Source organism: Myripristis murdjan, chromosome 11 (genome assembly GCF_902150065.1).
Source record: "Myripristis murdjan chromosome 11, fMyrMur1.1, whole genome shotgun sequence".
Taxonomy (NCBI): Eukaryota; Metazoa; Chordata; class Actinopteri; order Holocentriformes; family Holocentridae; genus Myripristis; species Myripristis murdjan.
In genome coordinates this window covers 18,323,777-18,348,817 of record NC_043990.1, presented here as the reverse complement: position 1 = coordinate 18,348,817, position 25,041 = coordinate 18,323,777, and the positions used below count along the sequence as shown (strand labels likewise).

The 25,041-nt window shown below is 41.4% G+C and overlaps 1 protein-coding gene across 3 annotated transcripts in view; it reads left to right on the top strand.

Moving 5' to 3' along the window:
* The window catches only part of LOC115368389 (uncharacterized), a 52,802-nt gene extending 28,746 nt beyond the window's left edge, over positions 1–24,056 (top strand). For 2 of the 3 annotated variants that reach the window (XM_030064476.1, XM_030064475.1), the window contains exons 29-52: positions 314–769; positions 866–913; positions 1,032–1,168; positions 2,108–2,209; positions 2,772–2,829; positions 4,222–4,452; positions 6,386–6,522; positions 6,616–6,747; positions 13,234–14,086; positions 14,185–14,306; positions 14,393–14,503; positions 15,352–15,409; positions 15,943–16,080; positions 16,558–16,644; positions 16,751–16,939; positions 17,056–17,136; positions 17,659–17,988; positions 18,071–18,151; positions 18,271–18,404; positions 19,665–19,793; positions 20,006–20,063; positions 20,175–20,249; positions 20,791–20,865; positions 21,019–24,056. In XM_030064476.1, the coding sequence (XP_029920336.1) occupies positions 314–769; positions 866–913; positions 1,032–1,168; positions 2,108–2,209; positions 2,772–2,829; positions 4,222–4,452; positions 6,386–6,522; positions 6,616–6,747; positions 13,234–14,086; positions 14,185–14,306; positions 14,393–14,503; positions 15,352–15,409; positions 15,943–16,080; positions 16,558–16,644; positions 16,751–16,939; positions 17,056–17,136; positions 17,659–17,988; positions 18,071–18,151; positions 18,271–18,404; positions 19,665–19,793; positions 20,006–20,063; positions 20,175–20,249; positions 20,791–20,865; positions 21,019–22,451 (5,255 nt within the window). In that variant the 3' untranslated portion in view covers positions 22,452–24,056. The remainder of the gene's footprint in view (positions 1–313; positions 770–865; positions 914–1,031; positions 1,169–2,107; positions 2,210–2,771; positions 2,830–4,221; positions 4,453–6,385; positions 6,523–6,615; positions 6,748–13,233; positions 14,087–14,184; positions 14,307–14,392; positions 14,504–15,351; positions 15,410–15,942; positions 16,081–16,557; positions 16,645–16,750; positions 16,940–17,055; positions 17,137–17,658; positions 17,989–18,070; positions 18,152–18,270; positions 18,405–19,664; positions 19,794–20,005; positions 20,064–20,174; positions 20,250–20,790; positions 20,866–21,018) is intronic. The other variant, XM_030064477.1, reaches the window with a different exon arrangement.
* The last annotated feature ends 985 nt before the right edge of the window (positions 24,057–25,041 follow it).

Here is a 25,041-nt window from a genome sequence, read left to right as displayed (position 1 = left end):
ACGTATAGTTGAGGGCCGGGAGGTGCTGGGGATTGAGGAGTCCCTATCCTCTAGATAACTTTTGTCCAGTGAGCGTTGAAGAAATCATTCTGCTGTCTCTCAAATTGAAGTTCACCTTTTCGTACAGTGTCTACACTACAGTTATTAATGGCTTGTTCGCTGATCGTATGACCTGTTGACTAGTAGCAATATTAAACTTTTATTAACACACTCCTGAATATTCAGTTTGTTACTGTGATACATTTAAGGTATCTGTTAAACATTCCAGATGTTGATAATCAGTTTTAACCATGGGGTCTTTTCTGTTTCTCAGTCCCAACAAAAACTCTGAAAGAGGACAAACACCAGGTGAGAGACACAAGTCAGAACAACGATGTGACGGACAAGAAGACTGGGAAAGAGACTGATAGTGAATCTCCAGAGAACAACAGTGAGACCAACACACTCCCTGTTCCAGTGAAAAAGGACGGAGAGCCTGAAAGTACAGAAAGTTCAGAGCAGATGAAGAACAGCACGGGCGATGGAAGTGACATGGAGACTCAAGGCAGCGTGTCCTGCAGACCACAACAGAAAAGACGCGCTGGTGAAGATGCTCAGGAAGAAGTGGAGAGTAAAAGGCAGCGCCTCTGCTCTGAGGACGACAAAACGCCTCTTACAGAAGCCCAAAAAATCCCAGAAGAAGGACAAATTGAAACAGACTCTCAGAAAATGAACACAACAAACATGGGACAAAGTGGCAAGTCAACAGATGAGACTGAAACAGGTAAAGGTATGAATGTGCCAAATTTTAGTTAAAGCCCTCAGTTTTTCTGTGACAGTCGTTTAATTTGTGGTTCTCTTACACTGCCTGCTCCCCCACACGCAGATAAACTGTGCAACTACGTCAAGATGACCTGCCGAGAGCCTGTAATTGGTGAGTTTTATAATTTTTTTCTTCATTTTTTAAAATACTTTGTATGAATGGAAACATTAATATCCCAAATGAAAATATCCATTCAGTTATATTACTGCTGAACAATTTTGTCTGCCAGGATTAAGCTCACTGTTTGAATGCAACTGTGATCAATACAAACCCCTGTACCTCTGTGAGAGCTGCCATATGAAGATCCCAGAGGAGAATATCATCAGCCATGTTACTGGATACGGTCACCAAATGATGCATCTGGGGGTGAGTGGCTGTTTTGAAGACCCCTTGGTTTTCCATAGTGTATGATTTATATGTTAGTGGTCATCACTGTTTCCACCTTTATTTCCCAAGCACGTTATAGACCCAAGAAACATGGGTTAATTTCTTGACTGTGGGAAGTGATGCAGGAGCAAATGTTGGTGAAGATGAACTGTAGATAACTGTGTTTTTATTTAGCAGTCTTGAGTTTTTCATGGTCTTATTTTTGTATGCACATCCCATTAACTATCATCATGTTATAACACTAGAAATCAACTCAGACTTTGGGTGTTTTAATATCATGATATGACATCAGTGTTGTCTATTCCTGATTTTAAAGGCTGCATATCAGTAAAAATATGCAGTTTTCTGAAGTTATTACACTGTTTTAGCCATTGTAATATTTGCCTTTACATGCCGGCTCATCATGTCCACATTACTAATAATTCTCACAGCATCAATATTGTGTAAAAGCTCCAAAAGTCATCCCGACAATATCATCATAGTATTGAGGCATTCAGTCAACAATATTGTGACATTTGATTTTGCACAGATCGCGCGCACACACACACACACGCACCCCTAACCTTATCTGCAAACCAGGTAACTTGAAAGGACTCTCCTGCCAGCTGGTGAAATGTTTCCACAGGTTATTTAAAGTGTAGAGAAATGTAAAATAAAACAAACAAACAAACAAACTTCTAATCCAGTTAACTGCACTAAAAAATATCTGTAACAGGAGTGATAACTTGCAAAAAAAAATCACTTGGTAGTTCTACCACATTTTGGATGTATTTGTATATTTTTGGTTGACTGAGAAATAGGGAATAATATGCTTGTTCTGATTGTGCTAACTTGATTGTAGACTTAAATTGTGGTTGTCTGTTTTGTTGCATTTGTGTAGTAACACCATCTTTTGTGTATGGCTTGTGCTAATGCCAGGGGCTCCAGGAACTGCCAGCTTCACCCGAGAAGACAGAGAAGGAGAAAATCAGATGTTCAGCTTTCCTGCAAGAACAGGAAAGAGGATATGGGGAAGCTCAGGTCTGATCCTGATCCAAATTATTCCACCTGTAGAAATGGTTTCAATGAAGGGGGTGGGGGGGGTTACATTCATTAGAGATCAGTGTCTTTTGTGGGTGATTGTTTTATTTCAAGGCCTTGGGGGGATTTTAGAGCAGTGCAATGTCCAGACAGCTTTAGGGTGAGGTCTGTATTTATAGGATTTATGTTAATGAGGCGTGAATATGGGAATACATGCTTTAGTTTAGACTAAAGGAAATAGGTGTGGTACATATTAATAGACTGTGGATATATGACAAATATATGTCACAGTATACACTTAAATGTTTATAAGTTGTATACTGTGTAGCCTCATAGGACGCAGGTGTTCAGAGCCTGGTCTTTAAGTCATGCATTGTGACATAACTAATACAACATCATGTAATACAGATGTTGCTGTAGTCAGTGTTACATAAATCTAAGGGCACTTGTGGAATATTCGCTAATTTTACCTCATGACTTATTTAGCATGGGCATATATTATAAGTTATTCTTGTTATGTTTTTGTTTTTTTTTTACTTTCTTTTATGTGTTTTGACTGTAGGCTGTTGATCTGGATGCCGAGCTTTTCAATGACATCGAAAAACAAGACTTTTACTATGGTAAATGAGCATCCATCCTGATAGAAAAACTATTTTATATGATCTACACTATATTACCAAAAGTATTCGCTCACCTGCCTTTACTCATACTATGAACTGAAGTGCCATCCCATTCCTAACCCATAGAGTTCAATATGATGTCGGTCCACCTTTTGCAGCTATTACAGCTTCAACTCTTCTGGGAAGACTGTCCACAAGGTTGAGGAGAGTGTTTATAGGAATTTTTGACCATTCTTCCAAAAGCGCATTGGTGAGGTCACACACTGATGTTGGTCGAGAAGGCCTGGCTCTCAGTCTCCGCTCTAATTCATCCCAAAGGTGTTCTATCGGGTTCAGGTCAGGACTCTGTGCAGGCCAGTCAAGTTCATCCACACCAGACTCTGTCATCCATGTCTTTATGGACCTTGCTTTGTGCACTGGTGCACAGTCATGTTGGAAGAGGAAGGGGCCTGCTCCAAACTGTTCCCATAAGGTTGGGAGCATGGAATTGTCCAAAATGTTTTGGTATCCTGAAGCATTCAAAGTTCCTTTCACTGGAACTAAGGGGCCAAGCCCAGCTCCTGAAAAACAACCCCACACCATAATTCCTCCTCCACCAAATTTCACAGTCGGCACAATGCAGTCTGAAATGTACCGTTCTCCTGGCAACCTCCAAACCCAGACTCGTCCATCAGATTGCCAGATGGAAAAGCGTGATTCATCACTCCAGAGAACGCGTCTCCACTGCTCTAGAGGCCAGTGGCGGCGTGCTTTACACCATTGCATCCGACGCTTTGCATTGCACTTGGTGATGTGTGGCTTGGCTGCAGCTGCTCGGCCATGGAAACCCATTCCATGAAGCTCTCTGCGTACTGTACTTGGGCTAATCTGAAGGTCACATGAAGTTTGTAGCTCTGTAGCAATTGACTGTGCAAAAAGTCGGCGACCTCTTTGCACTATGCGCTTCAGCATCCGCTGACCCCTCTCCGTCACTTTACGTGGCCTACCACTTCGTGGCTGAGTTGCTGTTGTTCCCAAACGCTTCCATTTTGTTATAATAGAGCTGACAGTTGACTGTGGAATATTTAGGAGCGAGGAAATTTCACGACTGGATTTGTTGCACAGGTGGCATCCTATGACAGTTCCACGCTGGAATTCACTGAGCTCCTGAGAGCGGCCCATTCTTTCACAAATGTTTTGTTTCACAGTCTGCATGCCTGAGTGCTTGATTTTATACACCTGTGGCCAGGCCAAGTGATTAGGACACCTGATTCTGATCATTTGAATGGGTGAGCGAATACTTTTGGTAATATAGTGTATAATTGAATGTTATCCTCATACTGCTTCTGTTTGATCTGGTGGGTTCAAAAGTCTGAACTTATTTCATGCCTCTATGTTGGATTATCATCACAGCAATAACAAAGGTGAAACAGCTTTTAGAGCTCCCTCAAACCTCAGGCATTCCTGGTGTTGAGCCCATGGACACATCAGCCGTCACCTCTGAGGCACAGGACACCCCACAGTCTCAGGTCAACCCCTTAACCACCCAAACTGTTAAAAAATCGGAGAACAAGGACCCCAGAGAGACGACAGCAGATCTGTTGACTTTCCTCAACAGCAGCGACAGAACAGAACCTATCATCGGTGAGCACATGTTCTCATGTTGGTAACATTTTTCCCTTTGGTAACGAATTTCCCTTTGGGACAGTAAAGGCTATCTGTCTATCTATTTTTAAGGTTCATTGTAACATAGCAGCTTCCCTGACCCTGGCTTTCTCTGAACGTCTTAATGTGTGAGTTAGAGCAGATTTAAGAGAAAAGGAGGTTGATGGTGGAATAGAATGACCTTTTATCCATCCATCATGATGGATAAAACACCTTTTATCCATCTATGGATGATGGATAAAAACCCTCAGTTGTAGCCCTTTGTCACCTTCCCCATGAGTTTGAACTTGACCAGCAAGAGAAAGAAGTGACAGAGGGAGAGAGAGGGATTGAAAGGAAGCAAGTCAATCTGCTGCTATTTGATGAATATTTTGGGGTTGAAAAGGATCTCCATATTGGTATTGTACCAGCAATAGCAAAATCCCATTTAATGTGTTTTCACTTGATTGTTTCTCCCCTGTGATAAGACCAATTGGATTTGTGAGTTATACTGTTGGAATGCCAGTCCCCTTTACAATAGGGTATAACTGTAAGGATGAGTCAACACAGCTAAACAGGTGGGAAGCACAATAAGCCATATGCTGTCAATTAAGTGCCAGTTAGGTACATCTGTGAGTGCAATTTAAATTACCAACAGAAGAACATTGAAGGGAATTTTGATTGACTGAAAGGACATTGAATGGGATTTTGCTCCCCTCAAAAAGGGGAGGAGGGGACATGTTTAGCCATGTTGGCCATACCAATTGATTGACAATCCTTACAACTTATTTCTCATTGAAAAGGGGACTAATCAGGCTTTCTAACGGTATAAAAGACAACACCAATCGGTATCGTTAAATGGGAAAAATGATCAACAGGATTCTTACAAGTTGTATCTCATTAGAAAGAGGACGAATCAGGCTTTACAACGGTATAAGATACAACACTATTGGGTATAAATAAAGGGGAGAAATTATAGACTGAAAAAGCGGTGCAGAACTTTTTTTGCCTAGTATAGTTAGTTTGGTTGGCAGGATGTGTGTTGTTGAAGTTTGTTAAAGGTCAGAATGTTGTTGTCGGCAGTTTTTCCAGTATTGTTGTTGTGAAATCACTCACAATTTTATCTGCACATGTGGTGTCTTTTTTTTATGAGAATGCATATCCAAAACATCCTGTTATAATGCAAATTGTAAGCAGTGTAAGCAGATATTCCCAAGACTGTATGCTGCCATTGTAGTGCGTTTTTGACTCAGAGAGCAGAGGTGATAACCACTCATATCACATCCTGTTTAATGGATTTGTTCAATATTCTGAGACAGCTAGGTGGGGAATTTGGAAAGACTGTACGCATCCTTCAATTGTCTAGGTTTGGCTTATGTTTATGTTTATAGAAGCCTGTGTGTGTGTGTGTGTGTGTGTGTGTGTGGGTGGCTCCTTGGTATGTTAGGAATTGTTTTGACTGAAAGGACTTAATCGCTCACAGTGGTGCAACCAAATGAACAGAGTCTAGTGTAAGCTCTGAGGCAGCCAGGTGTCTCATTTGATCCTCAGCAGAAGGCAACAAGTCTTTGGTCAGCTGGTTTGCAAAGCCCATGCAGAAGAGCAATGGCTGGATTTGCAATTGAAAACAAAGTGTATTTTAAATGTAATACTTTGTAAATAAATGCTTTCATTTCTCAGATGCACCACCTGTGTCCCACAGTATTGCTAAGTTGACCTGCTTCACTGCTGGAAAAAATAAGACAAAATCCTCAGTGAAAGGGGAACCATAATAAGAATTCTCAGACTTAAAGGTTTTGACATCAAACGACACCCATCATGTTCCTCATGAGGATGCTCACCATACCGATATTGTAGAACTGAACAATAAATGATGTGGGACAACTTTTTGAACAAGCCTGTCTCTTTGCTGTAATGTCCGCTCCCTTCTCAGGTTTAAATATGCTGACTAAGACTCATTCAGGAGATGGAGAAAAGAGGCACTATCTCTGTAAGTGCTGCTCCATCAAGATGGCCATCTCCTCCTGCATTGGACACCTCACCTCCTCACAGCATCGCTACAACTACATAGTGAGCTGAATGCACACAGAAACACACTTCATTCTCCATAATAGAGTAAGATCTGTGTTTCCTAATGAAGCTTTTCCCTCCCCTCTGAATTAGAAACTGATGCATCCTGAGCAGGCTGATAAGTGGGTGAAGGAACCTGACCTAACCACAGAGGAGGGACAACTTCATGAGGAGCTAAGAGAAAAAGCAGCACAGCTAGAGAAGTTGGAACACCGGAAGCTAAAGGTACCTCGATAATGTCCGTCTGTTTTATTCATTCTTACGTTGGTCACCTGCACACTGTTTATGAGAGATAAAAAAAAAAAAAGTGAAAATTAATTCTAATACTAGAAGTGGGAAATTTGTTTTGAGTGGAGCAAATTTGTTGTCATTGCACATTCTTATTTGGGCATATGCAAATCTGCACCACATTTTGTCATCTTAGCCACAACTAAATCTTAACATAGCCTTTACCAGCTGAGTAAAAATGAACAGCTAAACTAATTCAACATATAGCCATGGGCCATATCTTTAACAGCTGTCAACTGTTTAGCGGATTGTGAGTGTTATTTGGAATGAATGCATGGAGAAATTAATTATTTTCATTTTTAAGTTTAAGAGCTTGATGTGAAAAATGGCTGAAAAGGTCTTCCCTTGCTTTGTGTGTGATAAGGAAAAGTGTTTCCACACAGCTGCCAGTAAAGAGAAACATACAGAATCAATGTCAGTCGTCAATGTCAGTGTCAGTTTTGATACATACACAAATTAGGGATAAAATTTGCTGTTTTTTGCAACAAGTCACTGACCAGCCAAAGGCAAATCTTTTAACCCAAGCCGCTTTCTGGCAATATACATAGGCCTGCTCAAAGATATAATATACTAACAACCTGTATTTTATTAGTTCATATTACACAACACTAAATTTGCTTGTAATTTCACTTTACATCCCTTTAATGTATAATTACTGGTCTCCAAAGTTTACAGTGCTGAAATGCCAAGTTCAGGTCCGCTAGGCCAGTGTTTCTCAACCGGGGGTCCGCGGACCCCTAGTGGTCCGTGGTGTAATTGCAAGGGGTCTGTGAAAATAAAATATCTTTTTAAAAAGATTCTGTTACATTTATAGAAATAAGATTATTTTACTCAAATGTGACTGAGACCTTTATCTACCTCAACTACAGAGGGTAACAGGACTTTTTTTCTCTAATTCCATCTGTTTCACAAGTGTAAGAAGCGCCCAAGCACGTTTGCCCCTAAAATCCGGATTATTTGACCAGTGTGAGGCTCCGTTCCGTGCTTGAATACAGTACACTTCCCCCGCTCCAGCACGGTTGGAGGGGGTGTGCTTCAGCGCGGTATGGGCGCATACATGAGCACATGCACGGTCACGCACGCAGCGCCCGGACGTAAATCATGCAACTTTCCTCCTGCCTCTGCAAAACTGTTTAATGCGCACAGCACGATTACCGGCGAAGGGCTGTGTTGCGCAATCAATAATCAACCATGTTGTCTGTGTTGCTGTGTGCGCAGTGCACCTGTCAGATCCGGCAGACCTGTTACCGGCCGGCGCTGGCTGCGGCACCTGCTCTGCCGGATCTGACAGGTGGCGCTCCAGCTGTCAGTTGGACGCTTTCTGAAGAAGGAGGAAGTTACCTCCGAAACTGTAAAGGTAAATAAACACCCCATGTCTGATTAAAAGGAACAAAAACGTCTTTTAGTTAAAAGGAAGACATGATGAATGTATTTGAACTATACTGATTTATGATGATGTTGGAACATGCCTGTTGTCATATTTCAACGTGATGACGTGCACACCGGGGGCAATCGTGCTTGGGCGCGTTTGGGCTTTAGGTAATGTGAGTGCAGGCCAGCCGGGGACTGGGGAGAGGGGCATTTTTGCTTTAGCACGATACGGCGCAAACGACCCTAATGTGAGCAGGCCCTAATTCATTGTAATTTAATAAGAGATCTCGCTCCCATTTGCATTGTTAAAGTAACTGCATGACGCTGTTAATACAAACGTAACATGATCTGCATCCTTTTCAAATTATGAGCCCCCTATCGTTTCAGTGGGCATACACCATTCATTTCTTAATAATGCTTTTATTGTGAAACATCTGCAGGAAAGTGTTGTGGGAAAAAAAACTGGAAACACTGCACAAGTACTGCATAAGTTGTTTTGTTGTGGAAGTTACAACTGAAAGCTCTTATTTGCCTCAAAGAGTAATTAAGTGTCATTTGCCTCAAAGAGTAATTAAATGTCATAATGCAATTTAAAATGCAGTTTCTGCTGTTTTCTGTGTCGGATGTTCATGTCAACATCCGACACTTAATTACATCCAACTTGAGATGTTTAACTAGGCCTACCTAATGACTAACTACAACTAGCTAGGAATTTTTTGAAAGCTCAGAAAGTCTCCTAAAATTCTTAAAGACAAGCTGTATACATCAAAAGGTAACACTACTTAACCGCTCATTTAAAACAATTTCAGCGCTAGTTCGTCACTTGTCGTTGAAATTTCTCTTAGGTGGTTAAATAAAGGAATCAGTAAGTTGTCTTTGTGTGTTTTATTCAGCGCTGAAGAGTAGAACCATACAGAGTGCATGACAGTCAGTAGGGAAGTCCCCCAGGGCGGATGTAAGCAGAAACATTTATACAGAAAATATTGTATGCTCGTGCAACACATCTACATCCTGTCTGAACCCAGATGGCGTGTGGCATTTCCAAGTTTGGTAAAGGAGACAAGTCAAAAGTTCAAGTTCCTCAGATCAGTAGGGAACGCATACAGACGAGTGGTGTTGCACATGTCTAGGTGCTGCACATATCTGGGTCAGTTTCGAAGAAAATAGGAACGTAGAAGTTTCATCGAAAACACGAACATAGATACAATAGGCGAGATATTTTTGTTTTTTTTCTGCAATCAAAGACCAATACTGTTGTAAACTGAAGCAAATGATTTACTACACGGACAGGAGGTATATGTATTTAGAAATCTAGATGATTGACATCATGAGATATGCACTACTCTTGCAAAGACAATGCAGTATAGTCATACATTTATTATAAAATTCCATGTTAAGTCACACACACAACAGGTAACAGGTGAAATCAGATGAAATGAGAAAAAATACAACATTCATTCATGTAACATAAATTATTAAGAAGCATTAGTTCAGCTAATTCATAAATAATGAATTTTGTCTATTTACAGTTGAGGTTTGAGTTGAAGAAAAAATGGAAAAACCTGAGGGATAGTTATATGAAGGAAAGGAAGAGTGACGGGGAAAAAAGAGTGGCTCGGGAGCAGAAAACAAGCAAATCCGACATCATGGAGATCCTCAACAAGAAACATGATGAGGAAGAACTTTTCTTCCTCACCTTTGGGGACAGAGCCTTCAGTGTTGCTGCCCCCACCCTCTGGAACTCCTTCCCCTCTGAGATACGTCACGCCCCTACCCTCAACTCTTTCAAATCATCTCTCAAAAAACATCTGTTCACTCTGGCCTTTGGTCCCTGTTAGCTAGGCTAGTTTCTCTTATGGCTCTTCTTGTGATGTTTGTTCTTTCTGTCTGTTGTTTTCGTCTGATCTGTTCTTTGTTTTGTAAAGCGTCCTTGGGTGTTTTGAAAGGCGCTATATAAATCTAAGTTATTATTATTGTTATTATTATGAAATGTGAAATATACAGATGGTAATAAATATGAAATATATAGATGGTATGGCACAGAGTTAGCATGTAACCATGAAAACCAAGAAACCAAGTGGCAGAACCCGACACCCGGTACTGGGATTCAGGAACTGTCAGACTTGATTCGGCCCCTTATGGAATCACCCCTTCCCCTCCAGTCAGTATGAAAAACAGTATGAATGTGTATTAACCTAGGATATAATATATAGATAATAAATAAACAGTTAAGGTGCTGGGTAATGGATAATAAATAAACAGTTAAGGTGCTGAGTAGTGGAGTGTTAAAAACAGAACTATACAGCAGACAGTTGTGAGTCTCTGTCAGACAGGTGTGAGTTATTGTACAGTGTGATGGGATGTGGCAGGAATGATTTCCTGTATCTGTCCCTTCGATAGTGGAGCTGTAACAGTCTGTTGGAGAAGGAGCTCCGCTGTCTGTCCAGTGTGTGGTGGAGAGGGTGATCAGGGTTATCCATGATGGATAACAGTTTGTTCAGTGTCCTCCTCTCCACCACAGCCTCCACAAGTGTTCAGTCTGCAGCCAATCAGCCAGCCTTCCTGATCACTTTGTTGAGTCTGTTGGTGTCACTGGCTCCAATGCTGCTCCCCCAACAGACCACGGCGAAGAAGAGTACGCTGGCCACAACAGACTGGTAGAACATCTCCAACATCTTGCTGCACATGTTGAAGGATCTCAGCTTCCTCAGGAAGTAGAGTCTGCTCATCCCCTTCTTGTAGACAGCTTCGGTGTTGGGTTTCCGGTCCAGTCTGTTGTTGATTTTGACACCCAGGTACTTGTAGTCCTCCACCTCCTCCACATCCTCTCCCAGAATGCACAGTGGCTGTGAAGGCTTCCTCTTCTTCCTGAAGTCGATCACCATCTCTCTGGTCTTCATAAACAAACTCAGTTCAGATTGAGTTGAACTATCACTTTAACTATCACCCTGAAAACTAGGTAATAAATATTACTTTGGCAGTGTGTGTGTGTGTATGGGAGGAGGGGGATGTGCGGTAGGGGGCCTGTGCCCCAGTAGAGCTTTACAGGGGCGCCGCCAGGGATTTTGGGCCCCATGAAAAGAAATCTTATTTGGCCCTTGTATAGCCAGCCAATAGGCAAACATTTTTATTTCAGGCCTTTCGAGGGCCCCCTCCCCCATTGTGGCCCTGGGTAATCAGTCCCGCTTTCCCCCCACTACGACACCCCTGAAGCTTTATGCCTGCTCATCTGCCTTGACACGCATATAAACGTGAGTGACATCCCATTCTTAAACCATTTAATATGATGTCGGCCCACCCTTTGCAGCTGTAACAGCTTCAACTCTTCTAGGAAGGCCTTCCACAAGGTTTAGGAGTGTGTTTATGGGACCATTCTTCCGCGCGCTATGTGAAGCACATAGCGCGCGGTTTGGGCCGCGCTCTGCACTGGGTACGGCGCAGACGGGCGCGCAGTAGGGCGCACTTCCGAATACATACACCTCCTGCCCGTGTAGTAAAACAGTATTGGTCTTTGATTGCAGAAAAAAAAATCGCCTATTGTGGAAAGCAAAAACATCATATATCTCTGTTTTTAAACATCTGGCATTCCCAAATTGTTGGATATTTCTCTCCATGATTGGGCTTTTTATTTAACGAGATCACGGTAAGACTGTAATCTGGCGTCCCACAGCTCTGCACACACAGGGACAGCCATATTGATCTTTTCCTCCATTTTTGTTTTGTCGTTCTGCCAGAATCCGCCATTGTTTTCCGATTCCACTATTCCCTCCCATTGGACGCGTCGAGCTGTCGTCACAGGGCGCTGCGCCCAAGTTGAAACGTTTTCAACTTGGGCGCGCCCCGCGATCACATACACAATGAATGGCTGCGCCGGCCGAGGTCTGCTCGTGCTGTGTGAAAGACGCTGAGCCGTTTTTTACGTCAACCTGCTGAGCTGCCGTTAAATCGCTGTGACCTCCGTTTTAGCTAATGTTAAAAAACGCTAAAAGCAGAAACGGTGAGTAACATGTACCAAGCTCTTCGGCACTGTGCTAGTGTGTGATAGGCACGTCTGTAAAGGATGATTGAGTTGTTGTTTATCATGTAGTGTTATGCTAGCGATAGTCGTATAGTAACTGCTAGTACCGTTACCGCCATGCTAACGTTGTTTTAGTAACATTACCATCCGATTCGGAAAAAAAATACTTTAGGTCATTTGTTTTGTTAGATTACTGTGCTCCATGGTGCGAAATTAACTTTTTAAAATGTGATTATGTGCCAACCACGTACAGATACATGTTCAAATTAATCAGCTACTTAGTAGTAACTTATATTTTTGTGTCTGAAAGCTACTAGCCACTTTCATGTCATTTACCTGCGACTCCCACCCAGGAGCCTTCTGTGTTCAGCCCCACACAGATGACTTTAGTGCAGTGTTAAGAGAAGAAAAAGTGTGGAAATTCTCATTTGAGACACAATAGCTTCACTTAGCTAAACTTAGCACTTTGGAAAATATCATCAGTTGTGTGTTCCTCCTTCAAATTCCTCCACAAATGCAACTAATCCTAGTTTTCACTTTGGTTATTCTAAAAAAATATTTGCAAAGGTTGTGTTTTGCAAAACTCAGACCAGAAAGCTAATTCCTTTCTTTGTTGTTTTTTTCTGCCTGGCTTCACACAGTTTACTTTAAAAGGAATCTAACCCTGCTGGCAGCTTTGAGACAGTACAATAATATATTAATACTGAGTGGTTTAGGCCTACAACTTAAATTAAAACTATTTTAACCTCCAGTGTCATCTACCATATGTAAGATAATAAGTTAAAATGTAGCAGGAAGTTGCAAGTTTTGGCTTGTTAATAATTTCCAGTTAAATTGAATAGTTTTTGTTGCTAGATGGTAATTTGATGACTGGCTGGTTATGTTTATGTATTTACTGTCAATGTGGTGAGTTTGAGTATCAGTATGTACAGTGTATGTAATGTGACAGCTGGGTTGTAACTACTTGGGTGTGCAAACCTTTGAAAGCTGTTAAATAAGTAATCCATTGTGTATTATTGTGTGTTCTTTCAAAGATACGGCAGACTGAGCGTGGTGATGCTGGAAGTCTGGAGAGACAGCCAAAATCTGCAACTGCAACCACCTCTAAAACAGATGACAGCCACAAAACAACTGAAGCCATCTCTGAATCAATTGAAGACAGCAAAATAACACCTGTACAGTTTTCTAGCAGCAAAACAACCACATGTTCACCTGATGGGCTCAGCTCCAAAAATGTAGCAACTTCAGATTCTTCTGTGATCAACTTAAAAACCAAAGTGATTTCTCAGAGTGCTCCAGTAAAATCCAAATCTGCAACCTCCTCCAAGCCTGTTGGCCAATGTGAAAATGCAACCATTTTGATGGGAACAACCTCTACTTCTGCAGCAAACACTTTCAAATCAACAGCAACCCCTTCCAGTTCTACAGCAATCTCCATTTCTACTGCAGCTACCTCCAAATCGATGACAGTTACCTCAGAATTGACAACAACCAGCACCACATCTGTGGCAACCAGCTCCACACCTGCAGCAACAAGCACCATGTCTTCAGCACCAACCTTAAACGCAGCTTCAAACCCCAAATCAGCAGTTGTGTCCAAAGCTCAAACCACTGTGAGAACTGGAGCAGCATCCATGTCGGGTAAAGCTGCAGCCACACCATGTGCAGCTGCCCCACAAAGTAACAGAAGCCCTAAAACTTGTGAAAATGTGTCCAAAAGTATGGTAACAACCACCAGAGGATCAAATGCTCATGGTCATCACAAGGGTGACACACCTGTTTCTCTCACACAAATGCCTGTGAGATCTGTCCATAAGACGGCACCCACAGACACATCAGAGTACCCCAGGAGTGTTAATAGACCAAATCAAAGCAAGCTTTTGGTTGGTCAGTATTCTTTTGTATTTCTGATATTATTCAGTTAAGCTCTACTGCTTGCACTGCTTTTTGATTTAATCAGAATTGTGTGTATTCTTGCTTTTCAGGGGTAAACTATTTGATTATAGTCAAATGTGAAAAAAAGCAGCAAATCTACTGTCAGCTGTGTTCATTGAGGGTTAAAGACTCAAATCACATCCAGCGCTCCAGCCACCGGTATAAATACGTGGTATGTATGTCAAAAATGCGGAGCTTTGAATGGCATTGTGTTCATGTATTTTACATGCTAACATTGTGTTACACATTTTTTGACAGAAACACAAGTTCCCTGAGTGGACTGTTGAGCCGGCAGAGAAGGATAGGAAGCTGCTCGAGCTGGTGACCCACTTGGCTATGGCTGAAAGAGATGCAGGCCTTAGGGAGAAGGTGGGTCACCTCCATTCTCTGGAACACACACACACACACGCACATACACAGACAGTGTCTGAGGGGTCCTTAAAGTCTTTAAAATGTCCCAAATTCAATTTTATAAATAGTAGGACTTTGGAAATTATTAGTCTTCAATGACTTCATGAGGCCTTAATCTGCACATGAACAGTTTAACTAATTTCATTTATCTATAAGCTTCTTTTTGTCAAAGAGTCAAATCCTCCAGCATCAGTCAATATCTCTGATGTTACAAATCTCTTACCCTCGTTAACCTAATACTGCTTTTATACTGACCTACTACACCTCCCTGTTGGGAAAATGGCCCAACTCACTTTTTAGTGCTTCCCTGTCATACGTGGATGTAGAGAGAAATCCAAGAAGATACTATCACTGACTTACATAAGTGTTCGATGTTCTGTGGGGATAAAAGTCTAAGTTAAATTTATGACAGGAGAGGCTTGCTATCTAACAAAAAGGAAACTAATAAGTTAATAAAATAATGTAGTTAATAACACATAATTCCCTACCTAAAACTTAACCTCTGTGCTGGGCCAAATACATAGTATTTGCTTTTATACTTATCTGCAGTGCTGAATTGAAAAAGATGATTTGCCCAAAAATCAGCCTTTAATTTCGCCAAAAAATGTCTTAAAGAGACACCCTGACACAACATACACACACAGTTCAGTGGTAATACACACAGGCATAAGATCATTCACCAATAAAGCAATATGACAGCATTTGTAACTTCTATGCATGCACAAATGTGTTACATCACTATTTAGCGTGTCATGGTTTTTATGACCTCCGTGCTTTTTTCGGTCTGTTCTTTTCCTTGCTGGTAGAAAGTGGAAGTGAATTATGATGAGTACAGAGAGATAGCTCGTCTTCCAGAGCAAACAGGTAAGCATGCTCCGTCCCCTTGTGTGTGGTGTGTTTTTTCTAAAGGCAGAGTTCAGAAAGAGTACAGGCAGCAGCCTGTGCTTCATTCCTGTTTTTTAATCGTTGCTTTAATTGTTGCTGCTTCTCGCCATTCATTTTAACAAAGTGGCAAAGTGCTCTAAAGTTTCACAACAGAATGTTGATGCAGGAAACAGTTATCTCATTGATGCAGAATGAATGTTTCAGAGAAAATGATTTAATTTCATGTGGTTTGACATTAATTCATTATGCAGGGGTATAAGTATATGCTACATATGAATGTTGCAATTACTCAGAATAAAAGTTATCAGTGCGCCCTGGTGACTCACCGGATAAGAGCACGTACCATGTGCCAAGGCTGAGTCCTGATTGCAGCGTCCTGGGTTTGAATCCGACCTCAGGCCCTATGCTGCATGTCATTTTAATTGCATATGTGTAGTTCCCATAAAATATCAAATATATACGTTAAATATATAATGTTACTTTGGTGTGTTATAATTTGTTTTTGTTTTTAGCTATAGACAAACTGAAAGCAATCATCAAAGAGAGAGAAATGCTGCGAAGGTCATCTTCCACAACCAATCCAGAGCAAAAAGACCAGAGACGGCGAGTTCCCTCATCCATTACGAATAAATCTTCACACCCAGATGATGGTAATTTGATGAGTCATCTCTGTGTTTTGAGGACCAAATCTGAAGGTCTCCTCTGTGCCGCCTTGTGCTGTTTGTTGAAAGCTGGACTGCTGCTCAGAGTGGATATTGTTTTTGTAACACAGCTAACTCCAACTCCATAGTAATTGACATTTTCAAATTGCCCCAGCAAACTTCAAACTAGTCTGTAAATCGGTAAGTTACATTATAAATTGGTGGAGTTTGTTGGAAAATCATATCAGACCGGTCAAACATTCCACCACATAGTACATGCAGATTGAACATATCAGTCGGGGTAAACAAACTCCCTCAGATGCCTTCAGACATACAACTCTGTAGTGACCACTTTAGCTGCATAACTTTGTGAAGCATCAACCTGCTGATGTCTGATATTCATCCTTGCACATTTTTATATGAATAAAACTCAGGTGTGTGAGATGTCACTTTAGACCTATTACTAATATCGCTCTTCTGTGACAGGGGTGCCCAGGTCAAACAGAGAGGGAGCAGGGCTTCCCATTAATTGCCTGTCAAGGCAGGAGAACATGCAGGAGCCTCAGCACTCAGGTAGGAACCCTAAATCAAAATTACAAACTGCAGGTGTATTTGGTCATCGTCAAATTACACTTCTGCAATTGCACACTGCTGAAGGTGATTGTTGTTATCAATTCAGTAATGGAGACCAAATCCAGAGAGGATAGAAATGTGACGCTAAGTGATCCTGAGAAAACTGCAAGCCTGACTCCCAGAGATGCAGCACAAGCTGAGCTGAGTCCAGACCAGCTTCAGTCATGTCACACCCCAGAGACAAATGATTCAGAGCCCCTTAAAACACCAAACACTCACAGCTCTGATGTTAACGGTATGTAGAATGAAAAATTCTCCAGCACAAATTCTAAATATAAGCAACTGTAGATTTGAGGTATAATCAACATAAGATTTGCAGCTGAAGATGTTGTGTAACCCCATTTTCCTCAGGCACTGTTAAAGAGGACGTTTCTGAGCCTGATGTGATGGCCCAACCTCAAGTTAATATCACATCTGCCCCTGGACATCCTGGTAAACAGTGACCCTTACCTGTCATTCTGTTTTTTTTTTTGTTTTTTTTTTTTGGTTTTTTTGCAAGCTGTATTGGCAATTTTCATGTTTCAATAACCTCAAAGAGGTGGGCTATTGCAGTCATTCACACTTTCTGGAAATTTTGTCAAGCAGGAGTTTGCTATTTGTGTGTTATTTTTGCTTAGTTTTCTCAACCCACTTCACACCAGTCACAATCTAAACAGGAGACTGACTCAGTAGCAGATGTCAAATGTCAACTTCAGGGAGAGAGCAGTGAATGTAAACGTAAATATACAGTAGTTAGGATGCTTAACACTTGCTAGTCCTAATTATCCTGGGTTGTTTTCATGCAGGTTTTGTCAACATGTGTGTCTCTTCCTTGCTGCCTGTTTTTGTTAAATCTCCAATTCCCTTCCATATTTGTGACTTCCCCTCCACATTGTGTCTCCACCTATCTTGCCTACTATCACTGACTTACATCAGTCTTTCAATTTGCCTCTCCCTACCTGTCTGCATCTGCAGAGGAAAAACCACATGAGAGCCCAGACCATCTTGACGCTGAGTCAGAAACACCAGCTCCAGCTGTTGACACACAGCCAGAGACTTCTGAGAACCAACTTCAGCGTGAGCAAACTGACACAGAGCTACCGGACACATGTAGACCGCCAGACGGTCCAGAGAAAATGTCTTTATCCTCAGACCCTGTATCACCCTCTTCAATTGTTGCTGTGAAAACTGCACCACAGACCTCAGACCTCAGGCAGACTGGAGGACATGCATGGAACCACACAGGGCACAGACTAGAACAGGACCAGACTAATGCACCGCATGTCGTCCCAACTAATTCAACAGGTATCTGGTATTTATGAGTCAGTGACTTTGTGTTTATCATCTTATGTGCTGGTTTGTACTGACTGGTTAACGTCTGTGGTAGTCATAGGGGAAAGACCTGCGGGCTGCAGCCGTTTGTCCACATACCTGATGGTGAAGCAACTGGAAACTGAACCAATCATAGGTGTGTGTTTGTATGTTTTTACATATTTTTGCACTTCAAAGTCTTTTTGCTCTCATAGTTTTATGATGTTGGTAAGAAACATTTTACAGATTGTGCGTGTGTGTGCATGTTGTTCCCAGGTATGGGCTTTGTGTTTGAGTGTCGAGGACAATCTCTGCCTTCGTTCTACTTGTGTGGCAGCTGCAGCAAGACAATACTTTTGAAAGACATCTTTGAACACATTGTCAGCACAGAGCACCAGTTGCAATATATGGTGAGTGGTATCTTCAGCATGCATGTAATACATCAGTTTTCTCAATAACAAGAATATTTAAACAATGGCTGTCAAGTGATTATTTTTTTTTTAAATGCATTAATCACAATGTAATCCTGGATTATCATGTTTAATCACTTATTTAAAATGTATTAAATCACTCACTTGCTTACCTTTTCATTGTTGTAAAATGAATTTTGGAATAAAGCTTTCTACAGAGTTTATATGATGGATTCCTGATCTGTATGATGTTTTTAGGCCACTGTATTCAAAACATGCCTGTGGGCCTATAGGCCATGGCAGTCAATTTAGCATTGCATTGGTCAGTTTTGCAGTGTTGACAGATTTGTCCCTTGTGTGCAGCACAAGTGTGGTGGGGCGAGCACTGTCGCTTACTATCACTCGAACCACTAGCAAAAACATCTTTGGTATTCAGCTTATATTTTAAACTTCCTTTGCCCTGAAATGGAATATGATATGGAAACGACATTTCCATGTTGCAGAATGTCCATATGGCTTAATTTCTGTCCAGAGATTCATCAGGAAGCCTCTTGAAATAAAATTTGCCATCTAGCCAGAGGTTGTCTTAACATTCATTTTGTCGATTAATGTTTCTCAGCAGCTCGCTGCTAGCAGTGTATGCCATGACGTCTGTGTAGTGGAAATTCTGTATATAGATAGCGTCTCAAGAAATGAATAATCTTACGATTTCTTTATTCACTTGAGAGCAGGTACAGATAATCTCACAGTCACAGTCTGAGTAGGCAAATGAATAATAGGGAGTATGGTTTGACCTGCTTTATAGAGGTAGGCAGAGTGGCTGCACCCTAGTTCAAAGAAAAAGAAAAAAAAACACTTCCTACCTCGCAAACCTCATGAGTGAGGAACAGGTGACTGCTGGGGCAGAGTTAAAGAGGTGGTGGAAGGCCTCTGTCTGTGATGATCGCTGTTTTCTGCCTACACGGATCCTGCTATCTTAAACTTTTAAATGGTACCTTTCTACTGAGTATAAGGTCATGACTTCATACAGCTGTAATGACCTTTAGCATGTTTAATCATAAACATAAGTATCACCTATCAGGTGATGTTGACTGGGGTGAAGAGTAAAAAGTGATTAAAAGTTGAACATTCCATCGTCAAATGAATCACATGTTAGCACATTAACTTTGACAGCCCTAATTTCAATGTTTAAAATAGCTGGACATGTTGGTCCAATGTTTTCAGTGTGATTTTTATGTTTGTGTCATACTTGTTTTACAGTTGAGGCAGTTTCCTCATTTTATGTATTGGTGGGACTGGAATCTGCAACAAGAGGAGAAGCTGCAGCTCTTAACGGAAATCGCCTGGATACTTTCAGACCGGGAGAAGCACAATAAGACAGATGCTCAGGTAACCCATCGGGTCTGTGTGTCATACTCCCAAACACCCCTGATCTAATTATGAAGAAATTTGATGAATGATGAATTTTTCACATTTGTAACTGATGGACCCAAAAGGAACTGCTTCATTATTTTTTTATTTTGTCCTGTCCACATACATAGAAGTAGAAGTACATATTCATTGTACTTTTTGTCATAAAGTTGGTGTTTTCTCTTACCAAGGTCACACTACTGGATGAGGACTGGCATGGACGTGTGCAGACAGTTCCATACTGTGAAGGTAGCTTTTTAGTTGGGTTTTGTTTGTTTGTTTATTTATTGAATCTAAGGACTCTATGGTATATTGGATATAAGGTGATTATCATAATTGTGTGTTGTTTCTGTTTTGTAGCCTTAAAGATGCTGCAGCACCTGAGGAGAGAGCAGAACTTGAGCCCCCTGTGCCTACCTGCCTCAGATAGGATAGGTGAGTCCCACATGCCTGGTCACTCAGGAATTTCTCAAACACTAATTTTTTCACTCATGTGCACAGCTAAAATTACATGAGTAATACAGGCAGCATGTAGACATGCGCTATGATTATGGCTCTTGTTGAACAGCCCAGCAGCCTCACAGCCAGCAGAGCCCAGGGAACCTCATCCCACCAAGCCACAGTCAGCTAGGGTGCCAGAGACAGACAAGAATCGTGTCACTATCAGGCACAATATGAAGATTTATCACATAGGCTTTGTGGACATTTATTCCAATATTATATTTAGTAATCCTGAAATTATTTTTTGATTATTTGGCTATACCACTGACAGAAAATACAGCCATTTTAGATTCCTGAAATTCTTAATTGATTGCAATTTACTTATTTCTCCCTGGACAACCTTTTAGGCTCTAAAAGTTTACTTGCTTAAAAGGCCATTTATTTATAATTAAAAATAATACTTATAGTCCTAATGTGTTGTTTTGATATGTACTGTGTTACCATGTTGTATCACCATGTTGTTGTATTTTCATAGTGGCAATCAAGAAGGACTCTTTTGGAAATATGACCCCTAATGATAAAAAGGAAGAACTACAGCCATCACTGAGAGGTAGGTGAACTATTGCTTCACCCTGACACCATTTGAAATAATTGTCTTGCCATTCATGGTGGATGCAGAATTGGACCTGATCAGTTGTTCTCTCATACTCATTTCTGCCTGTCATCACTTTTCTATCTCACTTCCCCCTTCCCTCTCTCTCAGAATTGAGACCAGAAGCAAAAAGTCCTTCTGAGGAGTTTGCATTGACTGGGGATGCGAAGAGGATAAAACAGAGAATTTCAAGCACTCAAGATACCAACTATGGCAATTCAGATGTTTACTCTGATGTCTCAGTATATCCTGCTGTTAGCCAAAAAACCAACAAGAATCTAGCCACCAAACCAGCAGAAATAGCACAGGTCTCACTGGCCCATTGTCCCTCCACACAGACACAGCCTGTGTTGCATATGAAACAGCCAGAGGTGCTTTCAGAATGTCCATCTTCCTTTAAGTTTTGCCTTAAATCTAGTCAAGCCTCAGTGTCTTCCAGGGATGAATTCTCTGCAGCCAACCCAACCCCAGCCAAGGTATCTGTTGGATCCTTTGTCAGTCCTTGCTTCAGTAACTCCCATCTCAATGATCTCTTGGAAGCTGAAAGTACACGTAGCTCACCACAACCCAGCAGTCAGACCACTCCTAGCTCAAAACCAGCTGTCCATCCCTCTCAGTCTACTCTTGCTGACACTGTTGTGAACCCTTCTCCCCTCTGTCCCAATGACAAGGACACAGGGACTTTTGTGGACATGCATAAGTTTAATAAGATAATAGCTATGTTGAGAGACAATAAATCTATGTCATATCTGCCCCCTTACCAAGACAGCCCAAAGAATACCGGGACAGCTACCTCCAGCACGATTGATTTGCCTAAAAATATTGCACAGGACAAAGAAAGTTGTAATTCAACAAATGGGCTGTCTACATCTGAATTGTGTAGTGCTTCTATCCCCACCTTGATGCCTGCCCATAACCCACTGAAGAGGAAATTGTCTCCTTCACAGTATGGGGAAAGCATCTTGAATTATGAGAACCGACAGTTCATTGCTAATCCCAGCTCTGTACCTTCTACTGATAACCAGTCTCAAGATGGCTCTTCTGGCCAAGGTAATCATTTGACCACAGTGGTCAGAGACAGCACTGATACTACCTACTTGCCCAATGTCAGTACTGCCAATACCAATGTCCTTAAGCTCCCTGGGAGCATCTTTAACCAAAGCAACTTTGGAAATGTGTTACAGACCACTAATCCTGAGTCAACTTCAGGCTACAACACAAACTGTTCTTTGAATAGTGGGGATAGTCAGTTCAACCACAGGCCATATGTCACAAACAGTTCAAGTTACAGTTCTTCAGAGGCTGTGGCAAGATACATTGCACCGTACGTCTTTCCTGTCTACAGTGGGAGTTCATACATAAATGAGGGGTATCCCACGTATCTCTTCCCAAGCCAGACTAGCCCTCCGCAGGGGACAGGACAGGTGACAGCTGAGGGCAGCATAGCAACTCCAGCACCAACTGGATGGCTGTATGTGCCAGAGCAGCAGCAGTACCCTTCTTCAACACATACAGCCCCAGGCCCATGGAATTGCCAATCATAAAAACCCATCAAAGCTTTGATCTAACATTTCAGCCAATGATAACCATTAACAAAGGTTATTGAACTGCAGAACACTCCTCCAATTGTCTTCAACCCTGCTGACATTCATGTCCTTCCTCCCTCTGAATGTAGTGTATGATCCCTGATTCCCTGAATCACTTTTTATAAGGAACTGTAACCTGCTTTCTGTTAGAAATGCAAATGTATGTGAATCAGAAATGACAGCAGCTTCATTATTACATCTAAGCTAATGTCTTATATTTCAACAGCTGTAGGAACAGTAGAAAGAAATAATAGCAATGTTAGAATGGATTTATACTTCACGTGCCAATGTCACACCTTAACTTACAACTTCACAGTACAGCCATAGTTGTGCTGTGAAGATAGTGTGGAGGATAAAATAAGGCATCCTAGTTGTATCAAGGCTGCACAAGGATCTAATTCAGGCCAGGGCTTCATCGATGAAGGAGCACAAACCAAAATAACAGGCTGCAACATAGTTTAGGTTTGCACTCCCCACACTCCCTCCTGGAGCTTTTTTACCGCTCAGGTCACTTTGACCTAAGCATGGTTGTACATACACTCATGGGTTTTCCACACAAACAAACACCAGCAAGAGGATGTTAAGCAACGTCCTAATGTGGCTTTTTTCATGGAGCAATACTGTCTGCAGCCAAATACAAAGATTAAGATTAAGCATCAGTGATTTTTAATACTTAGAATTAACATAAAATGCAATACATGCAAATTAGAGTACAATATACAGTGCAAGAATCTCAACTCTCCCTCTACCTTTGGTGCTCATTAAAACAGGATATACTTGATCCAAATCCAGACTCAAAAAATAACCTAACCTTTCTTGTCATAAAGATGTAAAATCTGGAGCTGCTACAGACTCTAGACCCACAGCCACTCTCATGAATATTTTTGTTGCACTTTTAATTTTTGCCTTTTGTTATCACCAGAGTAGCTAGGCTCAGTGCTTGTCTTTAGGTCTGTGGTACTGACTCTTGTCACAAAGTGTAGTTTCACTGTTCTACATGAAAGGAATAACAGTTTTTCAAGTTTAAATGTTGGATCTTTCCATCTCAGGATTTAAGGAAGCTTCTCACTGTATACATGGAATGCTGGTCTTTCTGAGGTAGTGGATCAATCAGTGAGAACTTCCAAGAGACCCTAGAATGTCTTTATTTGTATATGTATATATATTTGTTTTGACTGATTTGACAGGAGACCTGCTGACTTTCTGTTCAAGTAGCAATGGCAAGGTCAAGCTCCTCCTTTGTTTTAATTCTTGTTTAAGAGTATGCCATGGATGACTGAATACACCGTCGGAAAAATAAGCATATTAAGCTATTGAAATTGTCTCATTATTTTAACATTTCTAATTTACAGTTTTCAATAGTCATCTACCTAAAGTTTTTGTTGGGGAGTTATGTTTTTAGCATACTTTGTACTGTGTTCATCTTAAGAAATTTGCTGTATATATACTGTTATACATGACACATGATACAGTTTTCCTTTTTATATATATATATTTGCAATAAATTGTAATAAATAAATGTAATTAATAAATTTCAACACCTCCAGAGTGGCCAAAAATGCACATTGTCTATTGTGTTTTGTGTATGTTTATTTTTATTTTCATTTTTTTGGGACCGGCTACACTGGAGCTGTGCCCTGTTCCCAAGCTGTGACTGGTTGATTTCTAACATCTGTATAGATGCAACAAAATCTAAATAGCTGGTACAATCAGTGACAATTGCAGTAATGATTGTATAATTTGAGTTGTTGGCACTTACACTATATTACCAAAAGTATTCGCACACCCATTCAAATGATCAGAATCAGGTGTCCTAATCACTTGGCCTGGCCACAGGTGTATAAAATCAAGCACTCAGGCATGCAGACTGTGAAACAAGACATTTGTGAAAGAATGGGCCGCTCTCAGGAGCTCAGTGAATTCCAGCGTGGAACTGTCATAGGATGCCACCTGTGCAACAAATCCAGTCGTGAAATTTCCTCGCTCCTAAATATTCCACAGTCAACTGTCAGCTCTATTATAACAAAATGGAAGTGTTTGGGAACAACAGCAACTCAGCCACGAAGTGGCAGGCCACGTAAAGTGACGGAGAGGGGTCAGCGGATGCTGAAGCGCATAGTGCAAAGAGGTCGCCGACTTTCTGCACAGTCAATTGCTACAGAGCTACAAACTTCATGTGACCTTCAGATTAGCCCAAGTACAGTACGCAGAGAGCTTCATGGAATGGGTTTCCATGGCCGAGCAGCTGCAGCCAAGCCACACATCACCAAGTGCAATGCAAAGCGTCGGATGCAATGGTGTAAAGCACGCCGCCACTGGCCTCTAGAGCAGTGGAGACGCGTTCTCTGGAGTGATGAATCACGCTTTTCCATCTGGCAATCTGATGGACGAGTCTGGGTTTGGAGGTTGCCAGGAGAACGGTACATTTCAGACTGCATTGTGCCGACTGTGAAATTTGGTGGAGGAGGAATTATGGTGTGGGGTTGTTTTTCAGGAGCTGGGCTTGGCCCCTTAGTTCCAGTGAAAGGAACTTTGAATGCTTCAGGAT